The sequence below is a fragment of the Silurus meridionalis genome, chromosome 24, assembly GCF_014805685.1.
Source record: "Silurus meridionalis isolate SWU-2019-XX chromosome 24, ASM1480568v1, whole genome shotgun sequence".
In the NCBI taxonomy this organism is placed as follows: domain Eukaryota; kingdom Metazoa; phylum Chordata; class Actinopteri; order Siluriformes; family Siluridae; genus Silurus; species Silurus meridionalis.
In genome coordinates this window covers 6,027,259-6,045,796 of record NC_060907.1, presented here as the reverse complement: position 1 = coordinate 6,045,796, position 18,538 = coordinate 6,027,259, and the positions used below count along the sequence as shown (strand labels likewise).

At 39.4% G+C, this 18,538-nt stretch overlaps 1 protein-coding gene across 4 annotated transcripts in view; it reads right to left on the bottom strand.

Annotated features, from left to right (window-relative positions):
• The window catches only part of nfixa (nuclear factor I/Xa), a 126,536-nt gene that overhangs the window by 92,622 nt on the left and 15,376 nt on the right, over nt 1-18,538 (bottom strand). Inside the window, exon 1 of one of the 4 annotated variants that reach the window (XM_046838291.1) lies at nt 16,719-16,822. The exons of the other annotated variants lie outside the window; for them this stretch is intronic. Within the exon in view, the coding sequence (XP_046694247.1) occupies nt 16,719-16,766 (48 nt within the window). The 5' untranslated portion in view covers nt 16,767-16,822. Of the gene's footprint in view, nt 1-16,718; nt 16,823-18,538 lie in introns of those variants that run through there. 4 annotated transcript variants of the gene reach the window in all.

The following is an 18,538-nucleotide window of genomic DNA, read 5'->3' as shown; positions in this document are numbered from 1 at the left end:
GTCTTCAACACGCTAACGTCTCCGTGTCCTAGCGCCGCGTTACACTCCCTTGGCTACTTCTTCTTGGAACGATCTATGTTGCTGGGGCGTAGAGTGTAATTCCAGATAATTCCTCTGGCTTTGCCAAAATTCTTCAGCACTAACTCTTCGGGGAAGCAGCAATGACAAGTCCATTAAACACTATTACATACAAAAACAGCAGTTTGTTCATCCCGGTATCATGAGCTTGCTGGGTATAAAACCCAACACACAACCATTCATTCATTCGTCTTTATTGTACTCAGGGTTACTGTGAATTCCGGACCGGATCCCAGGATTACTGGGTGTGAGAATTGTAAAGCAAGGCCAGTCCATCTCAGAACGCTGCACACAAACACACTTTCGAACCAAAGATCCAATTTAGAGTCAACAATCCATCTACAGGAATGCTTCTGGGGAGTAAAAGAAACTGGAGAATTTGGAGGAAAACCTGCAGAAACTCCCCCGTATCCACATATGTTTCTGCCAGGTCCTCAGGTTCTCCAGGTTCTCTGGTTTCCTCCTGAAAACAAGCTGTTGGGTGAACTGGTTATGCGAAATTGCCCTCAGGTGATAACAAGTATGCACATATTGCCCAGAGAAGAACCATCACTTCACGGTATGCACTTCGAATGCACCTTGATCCTTACCTTAATGTGACAGTTACGTTTGAAGACGAATTACTGAAAGTACGTTTATGCTGATTAAATTAAAGCTGCACTTCAATCGTCGTACAGTACGTTGAAACAGAGTATTAAAATGAGTCACGATTCGGCGCAAAATTTACTGCAAAGGTGTCATCATTGTGCAAGTATAAGCAAGTCCAAGTCTTTTAGCCTGAAGTATCAAACGAGTCTCATGTATTAAATATCATGTCCCAAGTCTACAAGCCAAAGTCAAGTCCTAGGTTTCTTTCTTCTTTCTCCTTTTTTTTTTTTCAAACCAACATAACGCCTTCGACCTATTCATTTATATCAGTTACATGTACAAATACACCAGGAGAAACATAATACGGCAGTGTGTTCTTGTTTGGCATTGTTTAGCACATGCAGAATACACAGACATAAGCCTCTGCCCATGGCTCGCTGTGTGTCTGATACTTATTGTGCACCTATCTGGCCACAAGCCTAAGAATCACTTACAGTGTGGCTCACCATAAGTGGATCTTAGGCGAATTACTGCTAGTATTATTTTCGTGAGCAACAGCATGGGGTGTGAGCAACTTCTCGTTTGATGTTCATTAGGGTGTGCTTGCTGGATTACATTATTATGTTTGCATCCATTTAGGCTACTTATTCTAGATTTAAAAAAAAAAATGTGTGATGTTCAGAAAAAAATGATTAGATAAACCTAGCTGAGGTAATTAACGCCATTTGGCAGACAAAATTATCCAACCTAGAATTATCTTCCTCGTTTCAACTGACTAGTTGAGGATTAAGGGCCTCGCTCAGGGGCCCAACAGGTGTAGCGTGACAGTGCTGAGATTCTAATAGACTTCTAATAGAGAACTAATAGACTTTTGTTTAGAAGCTGAACTAGCACTTCTGGTCTGCGAGTGCTGCCAGATATCTACAGACTTTGAATAGGATTACATGTAATGGCAGTTGAGAAACAAGTGCAAAAGCACCCTAAGGGTCGACTCCACCCAAACATGATGACGGTTTGAATGTTCTGTTACAGCGAAAATGTCCCGTTTAAAACTTGTGCATCTTGAGGGAGGTTTTATTCAACCAGAGCGGGAAAAGAAGTATGAGCCAGGCTGATGATGTCAGATACCAGTGACTGGTTAACAAGGGCATGTGCTACTTGAAGAGTTCATCGGATTCCTTTGATTCCTTTCCCTGTTCAATTAAAACCGGTTTTCTTTCGAGGATAACAGCTATGCAAATTAGACAGGTTCCAACTAGCCTTGACCTTCTCCCAACTGGCCTAGTTTTCAAAGTTCTTAGCTCCACCGATCTGTCAGGAGAACACATCCTATGAGCCGGACAATAAAAACCAACAAAAAAGTCCCATTCACGTCACTTTGCTTCACACGTCCTTTTAAATTTTGTCCCACCGGGTTTCCCGTAGTAGCGACTTCAGCAAGGAGCTGGCAAGGTTCCACATGCTAACGGCACTTTGCCTTTAGGTTAGTGTCTGGATTTCACCACCTCCGTGAAAGGCAGTCTAAACACACATAACGCAGAAGTGTGGCTGGACACACACATACTCACATACACACACATACCTAAACACACTTAGCTGGGAACACACTTAACTAAGCACGACTTCTGGCATGCCGCCACCGAGCTATAATCACATCCATGCAGTTCTATATAGACATACTGCCTGCTAGAATCATTTCAGGAGTGTGGAATGTGGAAAACAATGCATTCAGACAGAAACCAAACGTGTGTCCACTGTGTGTACGAGAAGATTCCATATGAGCAGCTCTCTTGTGTAACATTTACATTTTTCTGACAGCTCTGAGTTCACAAATGATCATGTCAAGTTGATGTTTCTGAGTGTGACAAATTCCACAGAGGCTCATTTTGCTTTCGAAGCTCAGTGTGATAAAAGCATCATTTTACTTCAAGTTTTTGCTAGCAGTTTAACTACATATCCGAGGGAAAATGTTGATAATGTTGATATTTTCATCCTCCGTCTCTGTGCCTTTTTATGTTCTTACTATAAGAGAGATACCACCTATTTGTTTGCTAGCTAGTGTGTTTATATCAGAGTAGCACTCCATTTTATTTTCAAAGGATTAAGCAAAAGTCATCGAATTAACACTTGTAGTATTTTTTATGGCTAGCTAACAAAAGTTTAGCTTAAAAAACAAAACTTTAGTATAAATTACCTCAGAATTTCCCAAGGGGGAATTTTCTGACTGAAGTTCTCAAGATAATATTCCTTGTTACAAATCAATATTTATTTTACATTTCTTATAAAAAGGAAAAAAAATATATTTGTGAAATATAAAGACACATATTTAGCTTCAAGCAGCTGAGCTAACAAGCTAGCATTTGTACTAGTTTGTATGTATCCATTGCCTCAGAAGTTCCTGAGGTAAATTTAATGATTAAAGTTGACAAGATAATATTCTTTGATACAAGATATTATTTTACAGTTCTCAAAAAAAGGGAAAAATAATTCATTTGTGAAAAATAGACACTTATTTAGCTTTAATCAGCTACACAAACAACTATTTTAAGCATAAAAAGAAAAGAAGTAATAATAGTTTGTATGCACTATAAGTTTTTAAGAAGAAGAACAGCCTTTATTTGTCACATATACATTACAGCACAGTGAAATTTTGTTCTTTGCATATCCCAGCTCGCTTAGAAGCTGGGGTCAGCCGTGATATGGCACCCTGGAGCATGGAGGGTTAAGGGCCTTGTTTAAGAGCCAAAGAGTGGCAGCTTGGCGATGCCAGGGCTTGAAGCCCTGCCCTTTCCGGTCAGTAAACCAGCACCTTAACCACTGAGCTACTTATTGTTGCCCTTTCTTACTGTAGAAAATCAATTATTTAATGCTAAACGTAATTACAGTGCGATTGACATCCCATTAAGAAAAGTTCTCTGAGGAAGCTGGCAGTTTTGCTTGTTTTTAATACATTCTGTATGTTTTATTTTTACTGTAACTTTTGGCTGGTAAAGGCCAATTTCTATTGGAAGATAACTGTCCTTCGCGTGTTCTTGCAATGGCAGCACAACTGCACTTTTAATCGTTTACATTCCCCGTTTTATTTCCACGCTGTGCCGCGACCTGTGGCAGCAAACGCTTAGAAACGTGAACAAAATCGAAAACAAGAGAGAGTGAGAGAGAACCACAGGAATGCCTACATCAGCAAGATTAATGTTAAGTGTGTTGAAGACACACAAACTCTCTTTCTCATACACAAACACACACATATGCTCACACACAAACACACACACACACACATACAAACACACACACTCTTTCCCTCCTATGCACACATTTCCCTTTGCTTGGTGCTTGGCTCGGTGCCACTCATTCTTCTCGTTAAGCGTCTACGGCTGCAGCCTATAAGTAAATAAACAGTGATCCCTTCTCCACCCCACCCGAAACCACCTTCTCCCTCTCCGCACTCGTTTAAAAAACCGCTCTCTCCCTCCCTCTGCTCGTTTAAAAACCACCATCCCTCCTTCCACCCCTTTATAAACTGCCTTCCACCCCTACACTCATTTACAAAACCACCATCCCTCTCTCCACTCGTTTAAAAGCCACCATCCCCACCCTCATGTCCGCATCCCTCCAACAGCACTGCCTGAGGGGGTTTTGGAAGAGTGTGGGGGGGTAGTATGTAGTATGTAATGTGCTCAATCAGAGCTTTAGCATGTGTACAGCATTCTACAAACATGAAACGTTCCAATCCAAATGAATGATTACAGATTACACTCTGTTTAGCATGCAGATTATTCACCATCTTAGCTAATGCGCGCCGACTTTAAACGCCGCTCCGGAATTGCCTACATGTGTGGAGTTTCATCTGCTATTACGGTTTATTTGAAAGATAATCATCGCGGAGGTCCTTCAGGATTAAGTATCATTATCAGATAATCCACCGCACACCTGGACCTGATTAGAAGCAATCCGACATCAAACCAGACGACTCCGAAGAGCACCGTTTGGAACTTGGCCTTGGGCTCGGATTAAAGCTTCAAACGTGAGCTTTTATTATGACGTTTACGGACTTGTACGACAGCGAGCAGCATATGCGCCGTGCGACCTCATGACATGCGGCGTTTACTGAGATGTTGTGATTTTAATTATCACTGACGTGCTCTCGGGAGACTCTCAGGATCGTGAGGGGAAAAGAGTCAGAACCAAGTTTCATCTTTACATCTATAAACAGTGCACAGGAATCACCCTGTTATACAGAGCTACTTAGAGTTATCTCATTTACACAACTGACAGCAGAGGCAGCTTGGTGATGCTGGGAATTGAATTTCTAGTCCAAACTTAATCTGAACCTTCCAATCCAAAGTCCAACTTCCTAACCACGTAGATAACAATTCTACACTTTTTTTTATCTATTATACTCTATTTTATTCTAATAATACTCTGTATTCTATTCTTCAATTCTATTCTATTTTCTACATTCTGTTGTATTTTATCGTGCAATTCTATTCCATTATTCCACTTTAATGCACCCTATTGTATTCTATTCTATTCTTTAATTCTGTTTCATTATTTCGCTTCACTGTGTGCTGCACTGTATATGGTTGAAATGACAATAAAGCCTACTTGACTTGTCTTATTCCACTCTAATGCACTTGATTTCATTCAATTATTCAATTCTATTCCATTATTCCACTTTAATGCACCCTAATGTATTCTATTATACAATTCTATTCTATTCTATTATTCCATTCCTCTCTATTTTTATTGTTCTCTTCAACTGTATTCAAATAATGTTTAATATTCTGTTATTCCCCTCTGTTTCCCTACTCTGTATTTCTATTCTACTCATTTCTATTGCTTAAAACTTTATTCTATTCTGGTTTTTATTCTCCTTTATTCTGTTCTCCTTCATAAAGTGGATGGCTGAGCGTAGCCCAAACCGGTGGCATAAAACAGCAAAACAATGATCATGGGAAGACAAACAAAAGACAAAGAGTACAGTGAGAATGTAAACAGGTATATATATATGCTAATGAACGTGAATCAGGTGATCAAACAAACACGTGACCTGGTACGATGATGTGCAGTGGCTTGTGGGAAACATAGTGTAATCCCTGTCCATAATCAGTAATAAATGTATGACTGTTTATCAGTAAGGCTGAATCACATTCACCAATAGCGGCTTCTTATTGGACAAAACAGGACTGATGATGGTACAAAGGAGGAAATAATAATTCATTGTATGGTTACAGCATGTTTGAGCATATAAGGATTGGTGTCTATATAGAACCTAAATGATTCCGTCTTTGGCTTCATATTGTCAAAGTGGTTCTATAAAGAGCCATTTCGAAGGATTCTTTAAAAAGGACCCAATGGGGAGCTTTATTTTATTACTATTATCATTATTATTATTATTATTATTATTATTATTATTATAGACACATTTAGACATGCCACGCCCAGTTTCTGAAAAGCATCATGTTCTGCTTCATTATGTCACAGTACATGTTGGAATCCATGGAATTGATTCCAACATGTATTCCCATTGGAATTTTCCTCAATGAACTGCAGCTCCCCAGAACCAGCAGCGCTCATGCAGCCCCAGACCATGATGCTACCACCACCATGTTTGACTGTAGGCAAGACACAATATTCTTGGTTCTCCTCACCAGAGCATCGCCACACATGCTGGACACCAACTGAGCCAAACATGATTATCTTATTCTCATCATACCACAGGACATGGTTTTAGTAATTCATGCTCTTGGACATGTTGTCTTCAGCAAACTGTTTGTGGGTTTTCCTGTGAGCCAGAATTAGAAGAGGCTCCTTCTGGGACGCCGGCCATGCAAACGGACTTGTTGCAGTGTGTGGCATACGATCTGAGCACTGACAAGCGGATCTTCCACTTCTGCAACCTCTAAAGCAATGCTGCAGCACTCATGTGTCTGTTTTTTGAAAACAGCTTCTGCAACTGACGCACTGCACGAGGACTCGACTTACATGATGGACCCTTGAGAGGCCTGATCCTAGTGGAACCGTCTTAGAAAACCTCTGTATGACCCTGACCACTGTACTGTAACTCAGTTTCAGGTTGTTACTGATCTTATAGCCTGTGCCATCTTTGTGAAGAGCAACACATTGCGAGCTGCACATTCACTAAGTTTCATTTCTATATTATTGTCCCTTAAGATGATATACTAAACCGGCTGCTGAAATGTGAGGGGCGTAGATTCTGCGTACATATATATTTTTCGTATATACAATATATATATATATATATATATATATATATATATATATATATATATATATATATATATATATATATATATATATCTCCTTTTTTTGTGTAAAGGATACTGACAGAAACACACACACACACACACACACACACACACACACACACACACACACACACACAGCAGGCAAAGCTCCAGTGCAGGAGTGTGGTATACGTAAAGAGGTACACATCCCAAGGCACAGCCTACACAATATAAACTGAACTGTAAACATCGCTCTCTGGCAGCACGGCTCGTCCTCAGAGTTCACGTCAGGTAACGATATTGTACATTACACAACAGCATGGTGATATTTCCCTGACATGTGGAGAGGTGCCAGCGAGCGCTTATCTTCTGACCAAGCTGCGCACTTTGGACGAAAGGTCAGGAGATTGATCCTGTCTAGAGTGTGAGAGAGAGAGAAATAAACACACACACATACACACACACACACACACACACACACACACAACGTGGCATATGGTGCCACCCAGATACCACAATTCACTTCTTTGTTAGATAAAGAAATACAAGTTTATTAATATTCAATCTGGCAACGTGTATTTCATTTAAGGCCTCTTTTAGCGTTGTCCTTTTTAGACACATCACAGGGATGACTGATCTATATTAGTCTTTCTGGTATGGATGATTTAAACAAGCTGTCTGCACGTCTAACACCACACACACACACACACACACACACACACACACACACACACACAGAGGACAGAAATAAATGACCTTGGATGTGTTCTATCAATACAACAGCACTGATATTGCTAGTGTGTACACACACACACACACACACACACACACACACACACACACACACACACACACACACACACACACAACACACACAGCACTTATTTGCCAAACACAGATCCTTGCCTAATACTGTCACAAGCCGTGTCAGTTAACAAAACGACTCCAAAATTTCTTTAACATTCATCTGCTCAGTTTTCTGTTTATTACCCACAAGCTGAAGATGTGGATAGAGGCACATAGTGAAAGATCCCATAGGACTCACTGACAAAACACACACACACACACACACACACACGGCGTCATGTGCAGCCCAGAAAGTGGCTTTTTCTATGTTACTCGCAAAGAATTGACAAATCGAAAACAGAAAAATTAGGAGACGCAGGAGGATTGTGTGGAAATGCGTCCCGAAATTAACTCGGGTTACTGGAGAAGGGAAACAAAATCATAAAATCAAGAAAAAGAAAAACATATCGCGACAAAATATGAAGTAACTGCTATGAAAGGATCTATTATGACATGGTTCTACACACTGAAGTGATTAGGGGTTCTGTGGTTATGTAATGCATGTGCGTGCATGCGTGCGTGTGTGTGTGTGTGTGTGTGTGTGTGTGTGTGTGTGTGTGTGCATTAGAGAGCAATTTGCTCATACATAGAGCAACTACTTCGACTAAAAACTCTGGTTTTGGGGTGAAGGCACAATCATGGCTGGAGGTAATATTAAAACTAATCTCGTATGCAACAATATGTGATCAATTTATTTCCAAAGTGCCACAGTGCTGTCAAATGCTCAATTCTGATTGTTCGATTCATTTTCTATAGGAGCAGATGGTAGAGTTGGTCCGTACCCCATCATTCTATTCGCTAGTACATATCAGTGTGTTTGATCTAACACGTTATTGATTTCAAGAAATAATTTCACAGTGCTGTAAAGTACTTTCTTCTTTTTATAACAATCTCAAATGTTACTCTAAACAGACAAAAAGTACGCTGTGTCCAACTTTAATAAACTGATACATACTGATGGCCCCTCAAGATGGCTAAAAAAATCACCCCATTGACAATTTTCCTAAAATCACCCTGTCAGTGATTATTTTCCTATAACATCATATCCACTGAGTATGTTATTTCTCACTTATATGATATTTCAGGCTTATATGAGGATTTCATTCCTGAGGTGAGAGCTAGGATATAGACCCGGAGAAATAGGAAGTTCCCGAGGCTCAACTTTTCCCTTCCCCAGACATTCCCTTCTCTTTCAAAGCGTGTAATACACCTTCTGCGATTTGCGCCGAATCTCCACAATGGTGTCAAAACAGTGACCTTTGAGCCGGATCCACATGTTCTTCATCTACATACTACTTCTGGCGAGTAGGATGGGTGCAGAAGTGAGATCGTGTGGATCGTTCCCCGACGATCGCTATGCACGAGTTGGCGAATGGTTTCGAAGGTCTTCCTGATCTCACGTCGTCTTCCGTCGCTCAAAAAACCCCAAACGACTCGTGGAGGCATATGGTGGTAGAACGTACACGTCGAACGTCTCTCTGGCAGATTTGCCCAGTTTCAAGGAGAATTCCATGTTTGCTCTTTGTTTTAACTCGCTGTCCTCGAAGACGTGGTAACGCACGTGCTCAGAACAGCGCCGGTTATCGCCTTTAGTCTCGAACATTTTTGATACCTGATACCACCTTGTATGTTTATGTGTTGAACAACAAGAATTATTCATGGTTTTATAGTGACACAGTTACTCAAAAATGTGTTTCGTAAAATTCTCGTTTTGTGCAGCGGAGATCCAAACGTGAATATAGCCGACCAGTTAACACAGCTAATGTTCTGAAACCATCTCCAGACATTAATAACGTTCTGACCTGACCTTTGCCAAATGGTTCACTTCCTGACTACCCTCAGTACATAAACACATGACTGGTTGCGACGTCTCGCCAACCATTTCTGACGTGTACGTTCGAAACCTTACTTCTTCACTGATCTTCTACAAGTTTCTGTCATCCTCCGGCTTTGTTGTATTTTGCGTAATCGTGTTTTCAATAGCGCCTGATTAATGACACTGGATTTGTGTGCACCCTTCACATGGATCCTCACACTCTCAGACTGAGTCCGATCAGATGTGCAAACAGAAAGACTAAATCCTAACACGCTCGCCTCAGAAGACATTATTTGAATAATTTATTTGATTTCCATCTCAAACAATGTCGTAAGATACCAAAATACTGGCTAAGAAACTGTAATCATTAGATTTGTTTAGAAATAAAAAGATAAATCAAACATTTGTTTCATTAACATGTTAAAAAGGAGTTGCCAAAACCACTCTATATTGACAAAAGTATTGGGACACCTGACTTTTCCAGCCATATGTGGTTCTTCCCCAAACGTTTACCACAAAGCTGGAGGTCCACAATGTCTTTGGATGCATTAGCATTACATTTTCTACATTTACATGAACTAAGAGATCCAAACAGCATGACAAAGCTTCTGTGCACAACGCCAGCTCCATGAAGACATGCTGTACATGGGTTGCAGTGGAAGATCTCCTGCTATTGAGCAGCTTTGGGATGAATGTGAATGCTGACTGCACCCCAGGTCTTCACACCTCACCTCCATCAGTACCTGACTTTACTAACACCCTTGTGGCTGAATGAAATCTCTACAAATCTCCACAAAATCTAGTAGAACGTCTTCCCAGAAGAGTGGAGATTATTATAAGAGAAATAAAGGCTAAATGTAGATAAATAGGATGTTCAAAAAAATCATATGGTCAGGTGTCCACAAACCTAAATTTTGCTTGAAATTCTTCTCAGGTCTTTCTGATTTGATTTGGAGTCATTTTTGTTTTGTTTTTCCAAACCCCATTTTTTGAAACCTGTAGCGGAAAGTACATCAGTCTTCGGTCATCCGCTGCTCAAGCGTGAATGAGCCAACAGAGGCTTATCTAATGATTAATGAGAAATGAAATCATCACACGGAAACATCTGAACCGTACGAGAGCGCAGCTGTGATTTAAACAAATAAGGCACTCGAACGCTGGTTTGGCACGGGGTTTGTTCCTCGGAACAGGATTCGACGGCGTTACTGTAATTCCTTCGGCTTAAAATCTTCGCCGTCAGAAACACGGAGCGCGATCGGAGGCAGAACTCGCTATGAAATTAGATCTGGGGGAATTGTAATGATGTATGAGCTGGAATGACTGCTGCGAGTCGGGAATGAAAAATCCATTCTAATTGATGAATTCTCTTTATTATTAAATACTCTTAAGTGATTACTTTAGCGTTAACTTTATGATGCTAATTTTTAAAATGAACATTAACACAAATAGTGTGTCGATCTGACACTAAACTCTATACATATGATTTATTCTTTTGTCATTTAGTAAATTTTTTTTGGAATATAGTTTTTTTTAACGTTATATCATTTGTGAATGTGAACTATTTATTGTATTTGGTTTTAATTAATTGGTCTTAGATTAAAGATTATAAAAAGATTGAGAAATATTATATGTTTCATAAACGTTCCATGGATATTTTTTCCAAAATAAAGAAGAAATACAATGACAGTACACTGACATATAACAGCCAGACCATGACTAAACTGATTTAGAGTTTTTCCCACTTTGACCGTCCAAGCAGTGTTTTGAAGTCACATAACGATGTTCTACTACACACTATACAGTGTTTATACTGTAAGTGTCTTGTGCAAGACACTTAATTCAGCATCTGTGATGTTTTGAATAAAAGGAACATAACTTTTTACTGAATGTAAAAATGTCCCTTTTCCAGTGGTGGACAGTGAAGAAGTAATTGTATTTAAGTAGCTATTTTGCGTATTTGTACTTTACTACAGTATTTTCATTTGGGGAGACTTTAACTGTAACTTCACTTCATTTCAAAGTCAAATTTCTTACTTTTTACTCAACTACATTTAGCAAAATCATTTTTTATTTATGATAAAAAATTAACAGGTCAAACACGCAGCAATCCAACAATCAGGTTCGAGCGCTCCCTCTGTTTTAAACTTGTTCTGACTGGCGCTTGGTGTATCTACTGATCACCAACATGCAGTTCAGCATCAGTTCAACATCATGCAGAACATTTAGTGAGGAATAAATGATGGAAGAAACTCCAGACTCGAACTCGCCACAACACACGTGACCTCATTTGCGCAATTTTTTATTTAGGTTTAAGTAGTTGAAAAGAAGGTTTGGGGGCTCATAATAATTATAATAGATATAATTTTTTGATTTATTAATATTAGTCTATTAATAGATCAGTGTGCTGAGAGTCACATTCGAGTCTTTTCACATTAACTGAGTTGATTAAGTAAAGAGTCTTAAAATGATAATATAATGATAATAGAAACATTATAGTTATAATAAATCATAGTATTTTGGATACTTGAGTACATTTTAAGGCAAAAACTTTTGTTCTTTTACTCAAGTGAAGGTTTAAAGTGACACTTTTACTTTTACCAGTAATAATTTGCTAAGCGTATTTCTACTTTTCCTCATGGTTTGTGTACTTCGTCCACCACTCCTGTTCGGCATTTTTGTTGTTCAGATTATGTGTTTTTTGGAAAATTCCCTTTACTACTAAACATTTTCAATGTTTACATGATATCAGATAAGGGTCAAGGTGGGGTAAGCGTTTGTAACTCCTTCGTGTGCCAGTTTTTGTCATTTTAGAGACTAGTCACTGGAGTTAAATTCATTTTGGTATGCAACGAATCGGATGACTACCTGTGCAAATTTTTTGTGAGTGTATTGCATGGTTCACTAATCTCAGTGATTACTATTGTTCCCATTGACCAATCACTGATCACTCCTGTTCAGCTCTATTAATCACTGCTCACTACTGTTCTCATCACCCAATCACTGACCACCATTGGTCGCCACTGTTCTCTTCGACTAATCCCTGTTCACCATTGTTCCTACCAACCATCACTGATCACAACAACCAATCACTGATCACCATTATTCCTATTAACCAACTAGTGACCACTTTTGTTCTGATTGACCAATCACAGATCACTATTATTCCTTTCAACCAATCACTGGCCAAAACTGTTGCCATAAACCCAATTACTGATCACCATTTTTCCAATCAACCAATCACTGATCGCAATAATTCCTATCAACCAACCACTGATCAACACTGTTCCCAACACCCAATCACTGATCAACATAATTCCTATTAATCAAACACTGACCAATCACTGATCACCATTGTTCAGAAAGACCAATTGATGTGAATTGTGTAAAAGGGAGTTATCACATTTGTATTATTATAATTTTTTTTTACATACTTGTGGTCTCATGAATAAAAACCTCTTAATTCTACAATATACAAATTCTATAGCTATTACGAGTTGTTCATTAGAAAAAAAATGCAAATAATTATTACGATCGTCAACGATCATGCAAATCTGTGACGTCACCCTGCAACTTCTTTTTTGCTGTTGTTTATGTTGTTTTTGCGCATGCCCAAGCTACCTCGCAAGAATCCTCTCTCCCAGCACTGCTCCGGGTTACAAACCGAGTCGTTCACTTTGAGAAGCAGATGCATGCAGAACACTTTTCTGATCATCTTCATGCCTGGATCAGGTTTCAGAACTCGGTGTGTTGCACTGCACTGCACTGAAGCTGCAGGACTCGTGGCTCGGCTGCAAACCACTAAGCGCGTAAACGTGGCCTGGACTGAGCTGAACCTGCCGCGACCACCGAACACAAAGACGCCATTCATTTACAAAGCGAAAAGAGAGAGAGAGAGAGAGAGAGAGAGAGAGAGAGAGACCGAACTCCGTCCCTGGCTCCTCTCCAAATCCCAAAACTTCGAGCCTGTGCACTTGCATACTAAGAAGTGGAGTCTGGAAAGCTACTTGTACTCTCATCAAATTGCGCGTAAACGCGTAACACGCCGAGCGCGCGCTCCCGTGTGCGTCGCGCGCGCGCCAATTAATGTTAATTAAATGTGTGCGAGTGTCTGTGTGTGTGTGTGTGTGTGTGTGTGTGTGTGTGTGTGTTTTAGGGGGGTTACGAGGCAACAGAGGACCTGCAATACATATAATAGATGCAATACATATTCAGTCTAACGTTAAATGTATATATATATATATATGGTCCGGCCGCGTGCGGGCTCGCGCACCTCACATGTGTTGCCGCTTATTCTGGTGGAGTATTTACAGGACGTGCAATGTGGTGAGCAGAAGGCTAATTACGCTGATTACCCGAGCACCTTGGGCGACGTTACGTGTGTGTGTGTGTGTGTGTGTGTGTACAATCCATCAGATGCCTTCTCGAGAACCTGACGGGCCAGCGCGAGGGAGGAGAACTAAAAATTGCGCGAGCAAACATTTCAGCAGAAGTGCAGGTCTTTTACAGGCCTGAAGAGAAAAACGCCTGCTTTCTTCACCCCGAAACAGCAAGAAAAATAATATTTCACCTAATAAATCGGATTCAAATATGGATTTCAGATCAGATCAGATCACCAGGCTGGTGACAGGTGTTGCTATATGTTCAATCGTTTTTTTGTTTTTGTTTTAATAATACTTAACAAGAAAAGCAATTAGACACTAAACACCAAACAGAGCATGCAGTCTGTTTATTTATAATAAATATAAATAATCATATTTTCATTTATGACCTGTCGCCTCCAGAATCAGGCCTGCAGGAGAAAAAACCCTCTGCCAAAAACCCTGAGGCCAAAAAAACTGAAATAACGGAAGGATCAAAGTAAATAAAATAAAAAAAAAACAAATAAAAAAAATAATTATTAGCGCGCGGTTAAATAAATATAACCAATATATAACCACAATGAAAATAAAAATAAAACTTGGCATTATTTTAAAAAGATTAAAGCCTGACTGAAGATCAAACTAGAGTCCAGGATAAACTTTAAACAGTGAAATAGCGATAAATAGTCGGATAAAGAAAATAAACACAAATAAAGAAATTAATGAATTAATGCCGCAGTCGGAAGCCGCTCAACACACACACACACACACACACACACACACACACACACACACACACACACACACACATAAACCCAAGTTCAATAATAGATAGATAGATAGATAGATAGATAGATAGATAGATAGATAGATAGATAGATAGATAGATAGATAGGATAAGATTGTAAAAGTACAAATTAATAATGAAAATTCAAAATGCCTGCAATTGTGCATATTTGCATTTGAGCCTAAATTAAGGACTAGGCCTCATATAATCCTGCATTAGATTTTGAATAAATAAATAAATAAATAAATAAATAAATAAATAAATACATGAGAGATGAAACTTCAGAAAATACCTCCTTTAAAATTGCACTAAATAATTATAATTATATATATATATATAAAATGATTTCATTATATGTTGTATATATTTTGTATACATTTTCAACACTGTGCACTTCTCAAGGATAGAAACGACTGTACATCTTCATCCACACTTCATCACATCCCCACATCAATAGATTGAAATCATTTTCCATAAAATAGAAAACCCTCAGATTGGGGATTTTTTTCATTCTCTGGTGAGTAAATGTGCATCTCCTACATGCACGAGTTTGTTGCATGCTGCACTTTCGGAAACAAACCCCGAGCACGAGCAATAATGTAGGATCTTCATGCTTATTCATTTGTTCAATTGTGTAAAAGCTTTCGGCTGGGATGAACATAAATACATAGGAAAATAAATAGATTGATAAATGCATAGATAAATAAAAAACTAAATCAGCTTTGCGATATACAGCTTATTTCTGTTCTATACACGTGCACAGAAAACTGGGGGTCTGGGGGTAATGCCATGCATTAAAAAAAACTACAAACACATTTGACACGTCAGGTCCTTACATGATTCGAAATAAGGCAAAATAAATAAATGTGAACAAGTAAATGATCTTCATCCTGATGCCAAAATGTCATCAATAACAATACCAGCAGCAGCAGCTGCATGTTGTGGATCATGCAGGTGCACTGGGAGTATTAAAAATAAAGAGTTCAGATCAGTGAAACCGTTGGACCTTTCTGCAGTTTGCCTTATCAGCTGCGATAAGCCGGGTGTAAAAAAAAAAAAGAAAAGAAAAAGAGGAAAGAAAGAAAAAAAAAAGACTCGTGCATGCTGACAGCTGTTCATTCTGTCTCTCAGTCAGGTTTTGGGTTTGATTAAAAAAAAGTATGCAGAATGAAAAACTTGCAGAGCAGTGGAGGGAAAAAGAACGAAAGCAGCAAATGCACGCAAATGATCACAATGAATGGGAACAGCAAAATCCCAAAAACGACTTCACACGTCGGAGCGGGAGGCGCACGAGCGAGCGAGCGAGCGTGCAGTCGGGAAGTTCTGACATTTTAATAAATTTTTATTGTATGGGTTTTTTTTTTTTGGACATAATTATGATACAGCGCATATGCGGTGAAAGTCTGCGGAGTTTGGCGACCGCGTTCCCGTGTGCGCGCGTACGCGTACGCATGCAGCCGTCGATTTGAGCGTGTGCGTGCGAGTGCGTGTACGTGTGTGTGTGTGTGTGTGTGTGTGAGAGAGAGAGAGCGCCATTTTCTCCAAAAAGAACCCCATGTGCACCGAGACGAAGCGAGATCCGCGCGCTGGAAAGATGCCACGCACGAGGGGGGTTTTGAGAGGGGCGCGCGTGCGCGCGCGCGCTGGAGGAAGAGAGAAACCGGGAGAGCGCGCGCGCACGGGGAGGGGAAGAGGAGCACGGAAGAGTATTTAAAAAAAAAAAAAAAAAAGGAAGAGCAAACAGCCCCCCGACCCACACACACACACACACACACACACACACGCGCGCACACACATTACCCCAAAAACATTTTTTTAAAAAGGAGCAACAGCACGAGACCGACAGCAAAAGTTGTAACAATGCAATGCAAAAAAATTAATAATAACCAAAATCAGACAGTGCACATGCGCAAAAGCAAAACTTCCATCTCACTATAAGATGATGATGATGAAGATGATGATTAGAAGAATAATGATGATAATGGCATTGGCATTACCTGTGTCAGGCAGTACGGAGAGTACATAGCTACTTCAGAATTAAACATTGGAGGAGCGTTTACAGATCTGAATGGAAGTTCGCAGAGTCGGGTCGCATAGCAATAACTCGCGCTCGTGCCCCGCCCCCCACCCCCCTCCTCCTCCCCTCCTCTCCTCCTCCTCCTCCTCCTCCTCCTCACTCCTACAACAAACCCCGCCTAGGAGCCAGAAAGTGAAAGCTCAAACTTCTGGCAAGGAAGAAAAAGAAGAAGAAGAAGAAGAAGAAGAAGAAAAATAAGCGCGCGCAGGCACACACACACACACACACACACACACACACACTCACTTTCACCCACATACATATATACATACGTCTGCATGGTCTCTCTCACACACACACACACACACACACACACACATACAAATACGCACATGCTCACACACTCATACACGCGGACAGACTCACATTTCCACTCTCTCCCTCTTTCTAACTATGTGTGTGTGTGTGTGTGTGTGTGTGTGCACGCTTAAAACAAAATTGCTTGTCATTTTTTATTCACGCATTTTATTATTAATATTTGTGATAATCAACATTTAAACAATTTACATTCTTAAAATGATTTCAAATAAAATGTTTGCTTGGGTAAATAATATATACAATAATATTTTATATTTTATTAAAAATATAGAATCAATCGAATGAATGCAATACATTTCTTTATTATGTTAATTAAATTGAGTAATCAGTTAAATTGGCACAAATGAAAATTTTTTAATAAAATGTTATAAATGGAAAAAATTTTAATTAAATAGTTTACATTTGTTATGTGTGTGTGTGTGTGTGTGTGTGTGTGTCATTTAATATTTACTTTTTCTAAAGATCAAATCTATTTAACTGTTCTACTTATTTTATTTCTTCCATCCTTTATTCATTTACTCCCTCGCTATGTGGAACTGTCAGGATTTTCTCCTTTTAAGAGAAATTCTTAGAAGCTGGACATAAAACACTAAAGATACAATACCACCAGCATTAGCCGCTAACCCGGAGTTGGCAAGCGGCTAAAGCTAGAGCAAGATTGGAAGATTTACTATTTTGTATTTGTCACAAACATGGTTATATGCAGGATACAACGTGCAGTGAAATAAAAAGCTAAAAAAAAAAAAAAAAGGAAAAATCGTTGATTTTGAATCCTTAGCTAATGATTTCTTTAGCATTTTTATGCATGTGCGAAACAAATCTTATTTCCGGTATGGAGTAAGAAGCCACAGTGACTCTACTATACAGTGCGCTAACTGTCTCATTTCTATACCCCTGCCACTGTTGTGTATGTTTTGAAGGAGAAATATGTATTTTTTTAAATTGCGGGGCGGAGACTATAAAAAATTGGGGGCTGCCACTTCATACCTCTGTGAGGGAACCCAGATTTTAACTATGTTCTGCTCGTAAAAAGATAGGAAAGTCCTGTACTGAATACGTGTACAGTTACACCCATATATATATATATATATATATATATATATATATATATATATATATATATATATATATATTTAAATATATACTCACTCACTCACACTCACACACACACACACTCATACACACATGTACATGCTTACACAAACTTACAGACAGACTACACAGGCATTTCCACTCATTTACATATAAATGTGTGTGTGTGTGTGTGTGTGTGTGTGTGTGTGTGTGTGTGTGTGTGTCTGTTTGCTCACCTAAATACACATATATATGTATGTGTGCTCACACACAAACACACACACACACACACACACACACACACACACACACACACACCTCCTCTTCCATCCTTCATTTCCTCTCCTA